Source organism: Hippocampus comes, unplaced genomic scaffold (genome assembly GCF_001891065.2).
Source record: "Hippocampus comes isolate QL1 unplaced genomic scaffold, H_comes_QL1_v1.1 scaffold193, whole genome shotgun sequence".
Lineage (NCBI taxonomy): Eukaryota > Metazoa > Chordata > Actinopteri > Syngnathiformes > Syngnathidae > Hippocampus > Hippocampus comes.
The window spans coordinates 457,704-476,984 of record NW_017805503.1 but is presented as its reverse complement, the minus strand read 5'-3'; the positions used below and the strand labels follow the sequence as shown (position 1 = coordinate 476,984).

General features: G+C 46.0%; 1 protein-coding gene and 1 long non-coding RNA gene across 4 annotated transcripts in view; one reads left to right on the top strand and one right to left on the bottom strand.

Moving 5' to 3' along the window:
* Window positions 1-13,758, top strand: part of LOC109520283 (uncharacterized) — a 25,400-nt gene extending 11,642 nt beyond the window's left edge. The window contains exons 2-3 of the long non-coding RNA XR_002169142.1: window positions 12,434-12,551; window positions 13,227-13,758. This is a non-coding gene — a long non-coding RNA (uncharacterized LOC109520283). The remainder of the gene's footprint in view (window positions 1-12,433; window positions 12,552-13,226) is intronic.
* Window positions 2,849-19,281, bottom strand: part of LOC109520281 (protein shisa-9) — a 53,436-nt gene continuing 37,003 nt past the window's right edge. For all 3 annotated transcript variants that reach the window (XM_019877401.1, XM_019877402.1, XM_019877400.1), the window contains 2 exons: window positions 5,564-5,680; window positions 2,849-3,377 (listed from right to left, as the gene is read on the bottom strand). In XM_019877401.1, coding sequence (XP_019732960.1) covers window positions 2,875-3,377; window positions 5,564-5,680 — 620 coding nt within the window. In that variant the 3' untranslated portion in view covers window positions 2,849-2,874. The remainder of the gene's footprint in view (window positions 3,378-5,563; window positions 5,681-19,281) is intronic.

Here is a 19,281-nt window from a genome sequence, read left to right as displayed (position 1 = left end):
CCCGTCCTCATTCTCAGCGGATCCCTTCTTACAAAAGCACGCCAGCGGCAGCCAGCTCCACTCCAGCAGCTCCACTAACAGGTTTTTCGCATCTTCGAGTGGTACGGCGGCGTAGCCAACGCCGCCGCACGAGCGGGGCATTATATTGCTAATTTATTCTCTCGCATGAAAGTTTAACGGTGCCGCTTCCATTTTTTTTTTCCGTCCCCCCCCCACTCCCGCACTTGTGTACATTCGTGGCTCCTTCATACTGAGATGCAAATTGCAGAATGCGGCTAACCGATGCACGCTGGAAAGGCGTCGCTGCCCCACAAAACGATCAGGTTCCAATCATGAGTTCAACTCAAATGAAATGGTAAACTTTTTTTCGAGAATGACATTGAACATCGAAGAAATGTTGCAATACCTTCGTCACAAATGGAGGATTAATTTATTTAGTATTTTTTTTTTGCAGTCCAAATGCCATGTTTTACCGTTTTAGTAAATCAGATCATTAATTTTGATCAATGAATTGTTTTAGGAGATGCCTTGGATTCATAGTAGTCTGATTTAAGTCTTTCATTGGGTCCATGTTCAAACGTATGCATCGGCAACTGTATTTGAGATCTCAAAATCTAAGAAGAAATAACACGTCGTCGTGAAATTTTGACGAGCTCATTACTTATTTTATTTCTCATAAATTCAACGCCGTGAGACCGTTTTATTCAAGATGACTGAATGATCGGAAACCGACTCTTGTCGAACCACTTTTGTATGCCGTCTGATGAACGTATGGAGGATAATTGGTGGGGCACGTTTGTGGGCTTCTTCCTCATCTATTTCTGAACTGAAACCCTTTCCAAATAATGCAAAACCGTTTTTTTAGTGTTCCTATCTTTGCGGTGATTTGCTTCCCTTTGAAAAATCGGATGAAAGACATACCATGGAGGGAGATTGGCTCGCTGCGGGCGACCGAGCGCTGCTTGAAAAGTTAGGACGGTCTTCTTGAAGGGCTGCAAGGCAGCGGAGAGAGAGAGAAAGAAAGAGAGAACGGCTGCTAAATTGTGTGACCCTGCTAAACGATCCTCTTCGATTAGAGTTCCGGGTATGTGATGTCGCCGCGCGCGCCGGGCATACGAGATGCTCTGCGGCATCGCCGCCGTCCCGAGGAAAACAAATGAAGGTGAATTCAATTCATGAGTCGGCTTGCGAAACAAAGGAGCCTTCGTACGGCTTTGCTTCAGCGCACTCAAGTACTCCCCCTGCATTTCGCAAGAGCCATCGTTGGAAAGTATGCATCGCTGGACTCTTCTGACACAAGGGGGGTTTGGGGGTGGGGGGCCGCCACGCTCTCGTGATTTTAACATATCGCGTTGACGAAGAGGCCTCTGCGAAACGTGTGTGTTGCCCCCCGAACCACAATTCCGTTCCTCTTGAGCGATGCGCGTGGTTTCTTTTCGGGCTCTTTATTTAAACAGTACAGCACCTCTGGGTAGGTGATAAATTGAAGGTTTTGCATTGAGGCTTGCTCCACATACATCATCATCGATTATATCGCAAAAAGTCATTTGCGCCGTTTTACTCTCTCCTTTGAGTTTTCTCAAAGGGGGGGGAAAGAAAGCGCAACACACATCGTGTGACGGGTGTGCTCGTTGTTTGTTGTGGGCTTCAAATAAACACATTTAAAAAGAAAATATATTGACTGCATATTTTTCTCATATTGGACTTCAGCAAAGCAATAATTGCCCAATAATCTGAAATATTAATGTTGTCCCGTCATTGCACCTGCGGCCATTATTTGTGTCGTAAAAGGTCAATATCAGCAATTAAGTTTGAATCGTTTCCCATTGCACATGCAATTAAAGTCGCAGCACTAGAAACGCACAATAAGGGCTTTTTCGATTCAGGCGTGCATATTTTGCGACGAAACCACTAAAGTCTTCATGCGAGTGTGAACACATCACCCTTTTCAACTCTTTTGCTGACAAAGGGGGGGGAAATGACTTCAAAAAGATCTCGATAGGTGCAATCGTTTGTGTTTTTCCACCCATTGTGGAACGTTCTGAAGTATGTTTGCTATTCGCGGCGCCACGAGGGAGCTTGACTGGGATGCGCGATCTGCTGCAACGGAGCTTTCTTGTTCTCGTGCGTGGTTTTTCCGAGGCTTTTGTGTGATGAGAGAAGAATCTGATGAGTTTGGGCCTGCGTTGTGGTCTCGGACGCTCCCGGGTAAACCCTCGGTAGTTTTCGACAAGCGTGTAGTCTGTGCTGCCGTTGTGGTCGGCCTCCCTCTCATCCTTTTATTTGCCCCTGGAATAAAGCAAATAACCCTCCCCCTCCTCTCTGCTACGAATCGCCAGGCTGATCTCTGACTCCGCCTCGGGCCGGAGGGTGGTGGGAACTGACAACTTGATGGCATTGTCTCTGGTGATGGGAAGCTACAGTCTCGAGGGGCAAGGGGGGGACGGGGGGGCAAAACACTGCCCTGGCAGACTCGGATAGGACAAAAAAAAAATGGGCAGAGTGAGCTGGCGCATGCAGGGTAAATAGAGCCTCCGCGTGTGATTTCCTCGCCACAGAGCAACGCCGAGTCGTTCGGAGCGGGTGGGACGAAGCGGACTTAAGCGCTACGCCAACACCCTTAGAAGCCGATCGATTATTTACATCACGGCCGCCTTCTCGGCTTGCCTGCGCTTCCGATCCTGTAATCTCACAAAGCACACCCATGTTATTATCGACGATGATAATAAGGAAAATGCAGTCATTAAAAAAAAAAAAAAAAAATCTTATCATACACGATATTTGCCTGCCCCTCCTCCAGTGAGGCCGTGGATATAAAAGATATCAGGGCAGGCCTTTTTTTTTTTCCCCTCCCCCTTCCGGACGTCTCGGTGTTCAAACGGTGACCTCCGTTTTGCTGTTGGTCGGCAGTCCCTTGTGCTTGGGGTGCACGTGCGGCGAGTGGCCGTAGCCCAGCGGCTGGGAGAAGAGCTCGGGCAGCGTCTCGATGCTGAACTGCCGTTTGTTGGAGTAGGCCTGGCGCCGGCTGTTGGGCTGATGGTGCAGCGCTTGGTGATGCTGCTGCTGGACGGCGTGGTGATGCTGCGGCGGCTGAAGGACCATGTGCGAGGCGGCCGGGCGCTGGGCGTGGCCCTTGCTGGGGTCCCACGCTTTGAAGGCCGAGCCCGACGTCAGCGGGTGGGTGTTGGTCTTGGAGATCTTGGGCTTGGGGATCTGGGAGGAGTTGATGGTAATGGCCAGCGGAGCGTGGATATCGGGTGGCGGGAGGAAGGATTTCTCCTTTGGGTGGAAGTTGATTGGCTGGAAAGTCGGAGGAGACTGGTGGTGGGTGTAATCCACCATCGGGTAGCTCTTGTAGTAGTCTCGAGGTGCCGTATCTGGACGAAGAGGACACAGAGAGTTCATACGTGACTGCTCTGCTCTGCTCTTGTCTTACTTTTTATGCCAACAGAAAGTCGCTATGAGATATTTTTATTTTTTACATCTTTGGATGTGATTTTATAAATGTAAATTAAGAGATTATAAATTTGTTCGTCCGGAGAAAATTGGATTTGTTGACTGATAGGAACACAGTTACATATGACCTCATATCGACATACAATATTGTTTATGTGTTGATTTAGATGGCAGAAAATATAGATAATATACAGCATTTAAAAAAAAAAAAATCAGGCATGAAGTGCCACATAACTAGGGATGGGCGAGTATCAATACCAAGTATCAGTATCGAGCTGATACCGGCACTATTTTAAGCGATTGGGTAGTCATGGTTGATGCCGATACTGGCCACCGATACTGAAAGCCCAAAAAAATAATAAAATAAAATAAAAATAGGACATTGAGTAAGTCTTCCTCGCCAGAAAATTTCATTTTGTTACAATCACGATGTGTTCCAGATGTAATGAGTTAACATTCTTGAACGTGAGTGAATAATCGTACTCGTATCGGTCGGGGAAAAAAAAGTGAAACGCTTCATTCAAAGCAAACCAGGAGAATCCTCGACAATCCGTTCATCAATTCTGATCTTTCCCTAACACGCGGCTAATCTCTCGTCTAACGAGCAAATGGAAAAATTCGGTACAAGGAGACGACACCCGCGGGCCGTTTGCGCCCCAGAGAATACGAGTGCTGCATCTTTTTCATTGGACCGAGCTTCGAATTGTCTGCACTCTGACGATGAAGAATTAGGAAAAGATGGGGACGATGACTTCAGAGAGAAACGAGCAACGAAACAAAACAAAACAAAAAAAATTGGGTGAAGGAAGATGATGAGGGAGTGTTGCACAAAACTGTCGGGAAATGAAAGTAGAACGGGTTCAGCATGTCATGTCGGATTAACGCGACTCTGCTGCTCGGTCATCACCACTGCAGCCCCTTTTCCCCCAACACACACACACACACACACACACACACACACACACACACACACACACACACTCTCGCCTTAAGACACCATCAACCTTGTTTTCCCCCTTTATGAATAATTTGCTTCCTCAAGAAAAAACAAGCTGTTTCCAAAATAGGTGTCATCTTCCAGTTTCCCTCCGTACGAGTACGCTTGTAGTTTTTTTTTTTTTTTTTTCTCGTGTCCATCTGTGCCTTCTTTTCCTCTGCTCTGTCACTCAGTAAAATGTATTTGTAGAGTTTCGGGGGAAATAGGAATGATATATTTGTGGTGCAATATTATGTCGCTTTCGAAAGTCGTCTGTGGTGTGAAATGTGTTGAGAAAAGTTCCACCTCGCAAACCAACCCCGGAACTTGTCCGTGGTGGTGGTGTGTGACTTTGTCCACGACCCTCGGGAAGCCATTGCTCACTTTCTAACCAAGTCGTAATTCATCCCCTGTATTGAATTATTCAACCTGGCGTCCAACACTGTTCGTCTGTCTCGTCTTGTGCCGTCTTTTCTTCATTCCTCATTCCGTTCTTCTCTCGTGGAAGGAATCAAATGTTTACTACGTCTGTGCATCTGACCACACGCGTTTTGTGTGATGTGAATCTCGGGCAAATGTTGCGTTTAGTGTCCGACGGGCAAGCCAGAGGGTGAGTTGCGGGACTGTTGCAGAGTCGCTTCGCCCCGCTGCTGTCCAGACTGCTGTTAATCACAATGAATGCTTCGCTCGGATGTGCGTGCGCACTTTTGTTGCAGAGACACAAACTGTATGCAAGCGTTTGTGGGGATTTTTTTTTTTTTTTTTGTCATACCTCATGTCACTTTATCCCATCTCATCCTTTTTCTTTTCTTTTTAAAAATGTATCTTTAATTGCCATTGCCGTTTCCGTTCTTTCACGAGCTCGCATTTCTATTGAGAGAAAGGTCAGCTGTCAATAACTGTCAGCGTTCTAGTGGCTGAGCTCGAGACGGACGCGTAAGGCATCCATCGACATGCGCTGATCCCAGTTACAAATCGATGCCGGACTTCCCCGGTTTCATCATGCTAATGGACTATTAATGCAGTTCAATGTGATGCATAACCAGGTTCCCAATTTCAAAAAAGAAAACAACTACAGTGGAATAAGAAGCCTCGTGTTTAAATGCCGGCTTTCAAGCGTGCAAGACTTACCGACACCCTTGAGTGAGGAGTACTTGTTGAAACCGATTCCCAGGTTGTTATGCGGGTGAGACAAGGCCATGGCTGGACCCAGAGGAGACAGGGCTGCATTATTCAAATGGTTATGATCTAAAAGAAACAGAGCGCAAGAGAGAGGAATGCCCGTGTTACAATTCGGCGGGAAATTGGGAAAAGAATGACAGAAAGTTAATGTGGCATCACTTTTTTTTTTTTTTTTTTTTTTTAGTTGTGATTCTGCAAACCTTGTTCACTGCATTCTGCTGCTGCAAGAGTTGGGCTCTTTTGCCGGAGTGCACGTAATGATTATTTGAGGCTCGATATTTGTGCATGTGCGTCAGACTCATTACGTCATATTTCATCTTGAAATTCAAACGGATCTATTTATGCTGCCTTTGGAGGTGCAAATTACCAATAATACACACACACACACACACACACGCACACGTGATGAGTAAAATGACAACTCCCAAAGCTATGAACGTCATCCTGACAGCGATGTGGACACGCATTTTATCCAGTTTGACCTTTTGAACTTGGCCGCTAATGTTCACCACGGCCGTTCTCATCCGCTATTTTACAGCCACAGCAGGCAGCTGTTAGCACCGATAAAGCTCGCATCAAGTCCCCGCATGCAACGTGCACATTACCGAGCACTCGGCAAACTATTTGGTGAACATTATGGAGCATACAATAGCTAAAAAGACATGGAGGGAGACCAGAGCCGCACGAAAGTGAGCTGAAATGTTGTACATGTGGACCTACTGCAGAATACTGCGCTCCAAACAATTCACAGTGGCCGCCGATTCCCCCCAAAAAATGATGTAAAAGCTTAATTTATTTCACATTTTGGCCAAATTCTAGTTGTTTTGTACTTTGAGCTTGCAAAGTGAGAGACAGACAACAACACGCAATGCCCCGCTCGCAAAGCTTTTGTGCAGGGGAAATACAAATGAGCGCTCCCGGGCTGAATTTAATTGTCTTTGACTTTGGTGCACTCGAAGGTGCAGGCAGGCAGCAATCTGACGCAGGATTGAGAGTTTGAAACTGTGGTGGGTTTTTATTTGGATTTTTTTTTTTTTCACATTTCTAAACAGAACTTGAAAAGAACCGTTGCTGTTGCCCTGAGATAAGGCAAACATATTTAACAAGTTCATTTCTTTTTAAATTCCGATTCATCTCTTTATCCGGTGATGTAATAAACCATTTGAGAATGTCATTAAAGCAGTAGGCTGAAATCAGCAAAGCACACTGTACCTGTCTGCCCCCTCCAAAACCTCAAATCCTAACCGTAAACACAATCCGTTCTGAGCTATTACGAAACCTCCATTTTATTAAACTTGGATGGAAGCATTTTTGTTTTTTGACTGAGGAAGTTGAAATAATTATTTCCAGGGTCTAACTATCACCATTGTAAAACTTTAGTAACTGTACATACAGGCCATATTTTGACTATTTAAAAAAAACAAAACACTCAAGCTTTAATTAAAGGAGGTGAGTCATAAAGCGGATCTCGTTTTTCCACATTCTGATGTCCCATGCTTCTACTGCTGGTGAATCAAGACAGCTGTGTTCGCACCCACAACGCCGCAAAACACCCCATTTGCCATCACGCATCAGCGGCCAATACCTAAACAAACTCTAGCACACCCCTGCGCTAATTTCGACCCTGCCTCGTGTCAGACTTGCACCGGTCACGAAAACGGAGCCAGTCGACTTCGCCCATGAATATTGCGCGTAAATTATTCACCAAGTTCTCACGCGATGCGCTCGGTGACCATGCAATGTTCATGATGGAAGTTCTCGTAAAAGTCGAGTTATATTCTCCACGCGCGTTTTAGTGGTGGTCAGAATTGTAAAACCTCAGGGGCAAACAACCTTGGAGGGTTCCACTAGATTCTCTGCGTTTACAGACTCGTAAACCTAACACCTGTGACCGCCAGCTCCACCGGAGGGAAGGAAATGTAGCGAGGGCCGAAGCGGGGAGACTAACCGAGAGTGAGGGATGTGACGGCGACGGCCACTGATTGAATTGGAAGCACATCTTCACTTCCCCGTGTAATTGATATGCGGCGATGACACGCTGTGGACGGACGGACGGGCACGCTGAGCTGGGAGGCACAACCGCGGGATGCCCGTTTTCTGCGTGCGGAGGCGCATGCGGCGACTGCTTGTCGTCTGGCTGCTGCCACCTGCGCTTCCAAAATAAACATTTCAGGACCCGGTAATCGAGCACGGCAAAAGCCCGTCGACGTTGCCTGCGCCTTTGACAACGCTGGTCGAGGGAAGTGTCCTACTTTCTCAAGCGTTCTTCGAGTGAGCCAGTCATGGAAATCATGGAACTCACACGGAGGGAAAGATGAACAGAATCAGAGAGAGGGAGTTAGCCAGAGAGAGACTGCAGGGGGGAAAAAAAAATCAACTAATTGATGGAAAGATCCTTGGCCAGTCTCCAGTTTGACCACAGGGCTGTTCCCAGCCACCAGAGAGCTCCCAGAGAGTCGGGTGCAGCCATGTACGGGTCCTTTTCGCTTTTCTGGCTCAGGTTCTGCCTCCTTTCTCTTGTATTTTTCATACATCTGTTGAATTATTTCACGACAACCGGTTTTGCGGCGGTGCACTTCAGTCAAGTCAAACTCAACGCTCGAGACGAGGCGCTAATGATTTGACTCCTCGATAAGCGTCGAGAGTGAAGTCGTTTGATGTGTCCGTGTTATGACAAGCTGTTTTCCACGCATGTCTATTTTACACATTTGCTTTATTGCACACGCAAGTCGGGGGAGGACATTTTCAGCATGCACCCGACACTCGTGCCGTCAACATGGGACTATAATTCATTTGAGGGATGCACAAAATTTGCGTCTGGAGTCCTTTTATGTTCATGTGAAAATAGAATTTGAATTATGGGGCATTCAACTTGGGGGGGTTCGAATGCATGTGCTTCAATCTGTGTGTGTGTGTGTGTGTGTGTGTGTGTGTGTGTAGGCCAGCAGGGCTCTGCATCAAAGTAGAGGACTGCTGGAAGGGCTTCTGCCAGCATCACTCTGACATAACTCTCTCTCACGGGCTGGCGGATCTGTCAGTCGGGAGCGCTGCGCCGCTGTGGGAGTGGTCAAAGATGATTTCAGTCATCACCAATCAACGAGGCTCCTGTTTCTTTCTGATAAATGCGGCGCGATTGACGTGCATTGGAGTCTCGCGTCATGGCAGAAGCACACCTGATTGCTTGAGTGTCCACCCATAGCTGTACCGAATGGTAGGATGATTTAAAAACAAAACAAAAAAAAAAACAAACCCAGTGCAATGATGGACGAGAAAGCAAAGCGTGGAGAGTCTCTTTCTCTGAAACGCACAAGTAGGCTCAGTATGAAAACCGATAGATGGATGTTGGAGGTGTTTTGACCTTGGAGGTTCAACTGTCATTCGTAACACCCCATCTGTCCGCGTGAGAGGGAAAGATAGGGCAGAAAATCTACGACATTACACATCCATGCTGCGAATCCACTAAAAACTAAAAGGCTTTAAAATGCAACAAAATGTTTGTGACTCAGACTTGCCTTCTGGCAAATGTGCTCACTTAAATTAATAAAGCATAAACTTGAGTATGCCTTGACCCCAAAACGGAGTTTGTGAGGATTGTAATGGTGGGTAATTTGGTGATTTTTATTTTTATTTTTTTAAACAATTCCCTTGGAGCAAAGACATTCCTCCAGAAAGTTACCAAGCCCTTGTCCTTCACCCTAAAAAACCCCAATTCTCTCCTGTATGGGATGCCCGGACTTGAGAACCTCTGATGTAAGTTGCACGGTGATGGCACGTGACTGACTTCATGAGTTTAACTCTTGTGTCGTGTGTTGGTTAGAAGGAGGTCACCTCACAACAAAAAGGCTCCGGGTTTGAACCTCCCGGCCGGTTTTCGTATTCCCAGAACCTCGTGCTCTTCCTGCAGGGGTTGCCCATTGGATCCTCCCACAGACATGCATGCGAGGTTAATTGGACATTGCTGCTTGCAGATGTTATTGTGTGTGTGTGCGTGTGTGTGTGTGTGTCTGTGTGTGTGTGTGTGTGTGTGAATGAAATCATGTTTGTGATCTGTCCTGGCTGTACCTCCACCTCTGACCCACTGTCAGCTGAGATAGACTGCAGTGCCATGCAAACGGTGCAGCACAGCAAATGGATGGAAAGGAAGGATTATTATTTGAATCGTGTTCTCAAACGTATGCAAAATAGGACAGAAATGAATATGCGCTGCCGTTGCCTGAGATGCATATTAAATTAAAGCTGAGGCATTGCTGGGAGGAAGTGGCCCTGCATTGCAATCTAGCTGAGTGGTGGCGGTATAAGATGTGGGCAGATGACAGCCATGAGTTACCTAAAAAAATATATTTAAAAAAAAAAAAAAAAACGTAACGAGCAGCAATGTGTTGTGTTGAATTTATTTATTTATTTATTTAGCCCTGTTGTGACAATTTAATTGAGAGTTTGAAAGAAAAAAAAAGCTGATCATTTGTAAAAAAAAAATTAATAAATAAAAATGATTAATCATTCATTTAAGAAGGTGCAAATGTATAAATTCAAGTACGGTATAATAAACAAACATTGGAGTTGACTTGCTATATATTTTTGAAATTGCCATTGAACTGTTGTTCCATTTCAATAAACCATTTCACTGTGCGGGGACTTTGACCACCTCTGGGCGGGTCAGGGAGACACAGTTGACTAGAAGTTATTTAAAAACTGTTTAGGGACACACACACACACACACACACACACACATTTGTTCATTCAAGGGTCTTGCTGGAGCACAATATTTCCTCCATGTTGATGTTTGGTTGGGCAGCATTGCCTCGAGTGAGACACGGAATAACTTGCGTAATTCAAAAGCTGAACTCGTAACCTGAAGAAGACCCGAGTTTACCTGGCGTCGTGACATTTTTCTGCTTCTCTCCGTCTTATCTCGGCTCGCCCTTGGATAAGATCTGTACTTGCAGTCTTCTTAATCCAGCCCCTATTCCCACTCTGTGTTTATTCCTATCAGGTCGTGAACCGTTTGAATGCGTCAGACCGACTTAATAGTCAATTTACTCTCCCACTTTTCCTCCTTTTGCTCCATTCCTCCCCTGCCAGAACACAATTTGCAGGCTAACTGAGGGCGTATAACCCCCATTATAGAGCGCAATAACTTGGGCTGCTTGTCCATTGAGCACTGTACATCATCCAAAGGCCCACGGATACATAAAGAGTAAACAGAAGAGGGGAAATAAACACAAGGCAACCTCCGGTAAAAAGGCAAAATATGACATCGGCCTTTCAAAGCGCTTTTATCGTTTGGGACAGTGGGGAACGAACGTCAACAAAATCAACAGAAACTGCTTCCACGTGACGTTGCCTTGTATTAATTCGCTGCTTATTATTTACAATTGATGGATGTGTTTGTCCGCGCTGTGTGGGAATGAATTCTCCACGCCGTTATTTCCCTTTTCCTGCTGTACAAATTGGTGCTCGGAGCGCGCCGGGCATCTGAAGTCCCTCTTGCCTCCTTCCAAGTCATTGTGAGTTGTCCATTATTCCTCCCTCTTACTCTCCTTTCCTCTCTAATTGTTCATAAGTGAATCTCAATACGCCAATGCCTCTCGTCTCAAATTTCAATTTTTCCCAAAGATGTAATTCTCCGTCATCCATCATTTGTAATATTTGTAAGCATGCTCATCTTTTTGAAATGTTCTGCGAGCGTTAGATGGAATATGTAACGTCTGTGCAGTGTTGTATAATCATCTGCGGCTCTGCATAACAGCTGCAGATCATTTTTTTGGTTTTGGGTGGTGGGAATGTGGGGGTGAGGGGGATGAGAAAAACCCACGTTACGCAACAAGACTCCGCTTGGGTCCAAAATTCACAAGCCTCATTTGCCCCAATTAATTTGCCAGGAAGTACTTCAGATTTCTGATCAGCGAGGCATCAGGAAAAAAAAAAAAAAAGAAGATTCTCGAATCCATCTCTCGAAAATTGAATTCAGTCGTCGCCTCAGCGAGACCCTTTTTCCACCTGGAAAGTATAAATCCTTGCCGGACAAATCCCCTTTAGAAGCACGTGTGCATCCAACCGTCTTGTCTACCTGTGGAACGAATGAATTGATCATAACCAATGGCGACGCATGCGCGCATGTAAGTCACACTCGAGCGGTGATTCCCTCAGCCCTGGTGAAGTGATGAATTATTGAGCTAATCTGAGCTTTGAACTTGTTCTTTCATCACAAGGGCCAAGCAGACCCCGGAGCTTTTTCACTTAACACACACACACACACACACACACACACACACACACACACGCGTGCACATATCCCCCGACTCAAGGGCTCCATCCCTTTAAGCTTGAATTTCTTTCAAGTCCAGCTTGTTGAGTGTCTGGTCTCCTTCAGACGCAGCATATTTTTTTCTGCAAAGAATTTTGCTGTTGATCGAAATATGTCGAGCATATCGCGATCCATCACGTTGTACGTGACACTGAACAGGTGGGGATGTTTGCCGTTGAGATGTGCTGACTCACCGGGTCTGTGTAGATTTAAAATAGATCTTTTTATTTTTTTTATGGGGGGGGGCCTTGGAAGATGTACCGGGGGATACACTTTGTAGAACGTCCTGCTACTTTTTATGCGTTCAGGAAAGGAACGCGGAGGAATTTAAGATTTCTATTTTCTGTGCACTTAATTTAAATTGCGACCACTGTCAGACTTGCAAGGGATTAATTAATTTGACTCATTTGATTGGCAAGAGAGCGCCAAGTCTGAGAAAAAAAAAACAACCAATCGGAGACAGACAGAAACCAGGACTGATGACGTGTCAATTATTTCTCTTGCACTTGCAGACGCGCCAATTGCGGGCACGCCCTCGTGACTTCCGTTGCCCTTTTTGAGGTGGAGGGACCTCGGACAGATGAGAGATTCCAGGACTGAGGCCGAATTAGCAACATTTGGACCTGGCAGGTAAGTGCGTTTCCTCCTTTTGAGCTTTTGATTTCACATTCCCAAAAATAGAAATTCAAAAGTTTTTTTTTTTTTTTTAAGTAACCGTCAATCAAAAATGTGTCGTATGTAGCAATTGGGCTTGTTGACAGTGCTAATGCTAGGCTAGCATTGCTAGCGCTGCTATTATGGTGACGCTTGAAATGTGTTTCTGTGAATTTGCCGTAAGTAGCCAATAATACGTTGATGTGTATGTTGTCATTCTGAGATGGACTTTCCGGACAAGTCCACTTCAACATTTACAAACGAGATCTAAGGGCTGAAGGTCAGCTTCCCCCCCTTTTTATGCAAAAGCGGCAAGCGGGGACTTGTTTATGAATTCCTTCAGACAGGAGAAAAGGCCATGGGGGTATGCGTATTAAATTTCCCATGAAAATTTCAAAACAGACCTTTGGGGCAACTAATGGATTACAATAAAGAAACGAAAGAAGTCTCATAAGAGGAAAAACAGAGCCATGACGACGGAGGAGGGTCACGGAGGGACAAAAGTGAAAAATGTGAATGATGTTGTACATGTTAGACGCTTTTATTTACACACTCGCTCCTCGTAGTCCAGATAGCAATGTAACAAATAAACCAACACACGCAAATATACAATCAGTTATTGTGTCTTATTTGAAATGTCCCCCATTGTAGGGACCTGGCACTCGCAACGCTCTCAATCGTCCAGACTTCCCTCGCGCGTGTGTGCGCGTCGTCATGAGTAGAAATGATCTCATCCATATTCTCGGGATGAACCGCAGTGGCTCCGCTGGCTGACTTTAACGAAGGCCCATAAAACCCTCCTGCGGCCGTTCACCACGGTCGCCCATAACAACACTTGGCACCACTGATCATGAATGTGAAATGCAAGCATCATAGGGGAAATATTCATTCATTCTGTCGACAATTTGGAATAATAATGCCTTTTTTTTTCTTTCTTTTACCAACCTGTGACTGCTTAACTCAGTGAAAAGCGGTTTCCGTCCAATATGCAGTGGAACCTTTTGAGGTCCTTCTTTTTACTTGCCGCTCCAAAGGTCACTGCACGCCCTTGAGGAGCACACGAGAGCTCGAATTCAAACTGCCAACCTCCGAACCGTGCGCCAGATGTGCTCAGCACTAGGTCACCGTGCCACCACACCATGATCAGTCATTCACCCAAAAAAAAAAAAAAAAAAAAAAAAAACCTCACCACCCACTCATCAACGCTCAGCCTTTGCCTCTGTCCCCTCTTTTTGGCTCAAGAGCCCGGCTTCATGTTTTCAAGCATAAATCTCCCGCCAGTGTGTCCACCCACCATGTCTAACAGAGATTTATGCTGCACACACACAGACACACACGTTGTGTGTGGGCGAGATATGTCTGTATGTGTGCGAACACACGCCGGGGTTTGACCTTCAAATCTTCTCCCAGCCCCCGCTACCACCTTCCCGCCCCCCATATTTGTGCCCCCATCTTGTGACTGCTACCTTATTAACGGACCGTTCTGGGTTAGTGATGCAAAGGCCATCCGAGAATTGGACGTAGCGCTTGGATGCGTTCCCGCGGATTTTACGTTCGCCGCAGTGTAGCTTGGAGGAGTGCGGAAGGGAGGGAGAGGAAACTCAAGGTCGCAAACGGCGGAAGATTTTGAAGGGAAATGGAAGTGAAATAAAGATCACGGTGAGAAGCGGCGAAAGACGAATAAGTGGCGGGAGGGTGAATGGAGTCGACAAAATACGGTCAACGTTTCAGCTGCTGTCTTGTCTCAGAAGCACCCGCTCGCTTTGTCACGTTTTGCTTCGGCTCTCGTTAAAACTCTCCCGTCATGTTTTTTAATACCCCACCTATAAATAAATGTCCACGTGCACATATATCTCGATGATGCCCATCTGTTTCTCAGCCTGCCTTGGTCCCCCCCACTACCAAGGAAAGTGATTTGTGAATTCTGTCATCTGCTGCGCCGGGAAAAACAGAGAGAAGGATAAAAAATGAGATGACATGTCTGGCGAGATAATTACATGTTCCCTTGTCTTGGTGCCGTATCGTTAGCCCAAAATAATCCGGCTCTCTAAAATATGTATTACTCCCGTTTCAAAGAAGTCAAAAATGAGGTTTCATATACTTCACCTTGGTAATGAGGAGTTTATATTACTGTCGCGATTGGGGGGGGAAAAAATAGATTAAAAAAAAATATATATATATTAAATATATCAAATGAGGAAAGGATATTTCTTCCCATCCCGAGTCTCATGACAAATGACTCCGTCATCTGAAGTGTTACCTCAGGAGTGCAAATAGTTTGGAAAGGGAGATGTAATCATCATAAACGATGGCCCTTTTGTAATTATTCACCTTGATGATGGCAGCTTTCCCTCGCTAATAAATCCCTGATTGACACGCGCAGCTTTGGGAGACACATAAAGAGAGAGATGAGCGACTATTAAAAGGGATCAGATGCACCTGCGCCCTTCCTTCCCTTATTCAACTTGTCAAAATGTCCTGCAACAACAGCGGGGCGCCAATACTTACGACATGTAAATGAAGGCGTCGTTGGAAGCCTGCAACGTTGTCGTCCTTTGTGTGAAAATGTCCTTGTCGCCCAACCGTTTCTCTTGATTTCCCACCATTGCGCATGTTTTTTAGTCACAACATTTTCAGGCCCAACTTGATGAGAAAATCGGAAACCGGAGGATCGGGTGGATGCAGACCCGTACGCAAAACCAAAATGTCGCTCTCCTTTAAACACGTTCCGGAAGCAAGCGCAACGCTTTCCTGCTCACGTGTCAACAACGCAGCCCCGCCGTACAACATGAACGGAAAGCACAATATCGAACTTGAACATGATGCAAAATTACTTTTCATCACCGGTACTCGATTTCTTGTAGTTGTGCCCGCCTCGAGATTCGCCAGAACATGACCCAGTGACACGCACGCATGCACGCTTGCGCACGCACGCACGCACGCTTGTGTGAAAGACATCAGCAGTTTCTCCATGCTTGACATTTCTGTTGCTCTGCAGCCAGCACATGGAAGCTGTCCACTGACATTTCTTTCTCTCCCCCGCTCTCATTCGCTCTCTATCTCTCTCCCTTTATGTCCCACTCTTGCTTGCCCCCTCACTCTCCACCTCTTCTCTACGGGTCACTCGTCCCCCCCTCTCTCTTTCTAGCACTCTCCTCTTTTTTTCTTTCTTATTTTCTGTTTCTTTGTTTTGTTGTCACTGCGATTGGCTTGCAACCGGTTCAGGGGTGTCCCCCGCTGGGATAGGCTCCAGCACCTCCCGTGCGTGACCTTTGTGAGGATTAAGTGGATCAGAAAATGGATGGATGGATGTTGTGTTATCTTTATTTTTTTAAAATCTTTTTTTTTCTTTGTTTCTTTTTTCTCTCATCAGTTTCTTCATTTTTGTTCCTTTCTATCTTTTTCTCCCCCCCCGCCCACTCCCTCGCTGCCTCTCTCAGCCTAATAAACAATTTTCAGACATCCCACATGCAGCTTGCCCGTGTCATCCTTCTCACTTGGCGTTTCGTGTTTGACTCCCTGAATCCCACAATGCTTCTCACCTCATTGTCACCCTCTTGCCTCACACACACACACACACACACACACACACACACACACACACACACACACACACACACACGCACGTGCACACATACATGCACAAACATATGCCCGTGAGTGTGTACTCATACCAATTTGACACTTCCAGAATTCTTATTTTGACACCCTAATTCTCACCCCCGTTTCCCACCCCCCTCACTTAATTTCTGTTCCTGTTTTCTTCCACCTGTGTCCTCTCAGAGCGCCACTGAGAGTCGGAGACAGCACGGCGAGCGACTGGCCGTGACTGAAAATCCCGTTAAGCGGCGTTTCATCGGACGCCTCTGTTAGTCCTTGTCCCATTTTTCTCTCCCCTCCGCTCTTCCTCGATTCCCGCAGGCGCAAGTTCCTGCTCGGCGGCCAATGCTGGCCTCTCTCTTTGATTCCCCCATAATGCATTGTGATGGCTGTGTCAGCGCTCGCCCTGATCTCACCGAAACTCTCCAGGAAACAAGCCGGGATCAATAGTGCGGTGTCGCCACGGGAAAAGGGCTCCACTCTCCGCTCTCTCCGTCTGTGTGATTATCTCTTTCTTTTGGAATTGATCTTTTTTATGCCGTCGTGTAATTCTTTTACAAGTCCACCCTTTCCGGGACATATCATTGAAAATGGACTTTTTAATAGCGTGTATACTAATAGTTGGGTCTCTGCATTTGCCCGGCCATCGAGTGTGAAATTAAACAACCAAGTACTGTAAATCTTGATCGCGCTGCTTATTTCCAAAAGATTGTCTTGGGCATAGAAAATGCCACTGAGCCGCATGATTCAGTTGAGTTCACCACCTACCAGTGGCTTCATTCATTTGGGACAATCACAGGAAAGTATGAACATCATGAAGCTTGTTTTTGGAAGTGACAAAAAAGCTTGGAAACATTGCGTGAGAGTCTGGCGACCGGGCGCGTCTCACAAAAGGCAGTCATGTGTATCGGAGCATCCTTATGGGAGCAGAGAAAGCGGCGGCAAACAGCTTCCCCGTGTTAGCGTGTACTCAGGTGGCCCTCGAGGAAAAAATATCTTGAAAAATATCCCGACATTGAGATATACTTGCCAGGTGTGATGACGGGGGTACTTTCAGGGTAACGTTTCCCCTGGAAAAAAGCAATTCGATGTGGACATGTTGCACACGTCTTGCTGACTGGTTGGCTTTTTTAGTTCAACATGATGATGATGATGATGATGATGACTGTGAAAAAGCAATTTTATGTCGTGACAGTCCCGCTTGAATAACGCTGAAGTTGATTAAAGCTAAAATATGTGTCAATGATGTCCTAAAATAACTTCACGGATAATTGGAACTGAATTGAACACTGGCTTGTAATAATACGGGTCTGCGTTGCCATGGTGACTCGGAATTATTACATTGCCAATGAAAGATATTTATTCATATCACTTGAACACTCAAGCTAAGACGAACAGATTTTCAGGTGGGTTTGACTCGCAAAGATCGATGCGAACTGAATCGCATCAACTTCACACGGAGGTGCTGGAACTATTTCGATGATTCGTAGATTCGATGCTACTTCGGAGAAATGGAAGGTTCGCTGGATACGATCATTGCTCAATCACAAACTCAAGTTTCAAGTAGGACATCGATACAGTCGAGTCACTTCACGCATCATTTATGTCTTTAGTTAGATTTTTATTTTTATTTTTTAGAGGATATGCTTGACCACAGTGTTCTCCCCTTTTTTCTCTGACATTTTAGCAGAACTCGATAAATTCTACCAAGAGCCTTCAAAGGGCAAATCTCGAATCCAGGGGGGGGCTGCATCCCACTGTGTGTCTGCCTACGATTTGATGCTGCGGAAGTGAAACATACAATTAGTCACTCTGTCTGCCTCAAAGTCTTGGCTCCCTGCTTCGTTCCGCAATACCCCCCCCCGCATCTCCGCCATCGCTGTGCGTAGGCCTTGTGTTCTGCGTCCAGTTCAACGCGCGTCTTAAAAAGCAGCCTGTCGGTCGGTGCTCTCGAAAGCCCGTGGCTGTCACACAGCACATCGGCTGTCATAACAGACCTGACTCCCCCATCCGAGGTTCACGCATGGCTGAGTGTGATTAGGTTAAACACGCTCGCTGAGATGATGTGATGTGATGTCGCGGCGCGCGTGTGCCCGACAGATACGGAAGCGAGAGGGAGCGGTTGCGCGTCGGCGTCACATGCGTCCACGGGGGTGCGCACGTGTGTGCCGATTGCGGTTCCTTTGGCCGCTCCCCAGCCACAAAATCGGGCGCACCTGCCCAGGAAACTTTCTGGTCGTATTTTCTTGAAACCAAATGTAGGGCAATGCTCTCGTTGTGGTTCATTCGCCTGACTTGAGTTCTCCCTCAGTGATGATGGGACTGTTTGTCTGGCTCTGTGCGCCGTGATTGACTGGCGACCAGTACAAGGTGTTTGAGAACTGGGACAGACCCTTGAGGGGGGATAAGCGGTTGCAGGAAATGGATAGACTCTTACCTGGGAGGTTGTTTGTATGTGCCACACTCTTTGTTGAAGTTGAAGAACATTTATTGCTACTGACCAGAACAGATTTGAAAAATAGTTGGGGATTCCATGACCTAATGTTCGTATGTATTATTCCAATTCCCTGTGGCTTGAGTTTCTGGAGGAGTCCCGCCTTCCTGCACGCTCACAATGTCCAGTCATTGGCTAGCTTTTTTGTCACCGTTCACACAATCGTTGGATGTTGGACATTTTAATCATTATACGCACCACCATTTGCTATCCATGAGGTCACTCAACTGCACAATTTGGTCCCTATTTTTGTGCCGAGTGAAAGTCTTTGGCAAAAGGCAGTCCAGCATTTTCCGGATTGCCTTTCCCCAAAATCAATGAGGCAAGGTTATTAAAGGCATATGCTTCCTTGTTTTAGCTTCTTGGCATTAGCGGTGAGCTCATTTCATCATGAGCTGTGAAAAGCTGGCACCTTTATTATTCTTAATACTATTTACTCACCAGAAATTGGCAAATGATTCACGGCGCGGCAACGAAGCCAAGTAATATTTGACTGGAATCAAATTGAAACGTCACCTCACTGATATGAGGATAAAATGCAAGTCATTCTTTGTTATAGTACCTTTTCAACTATTTAAAAAAAATCCTTCTATATATATATATACATATATA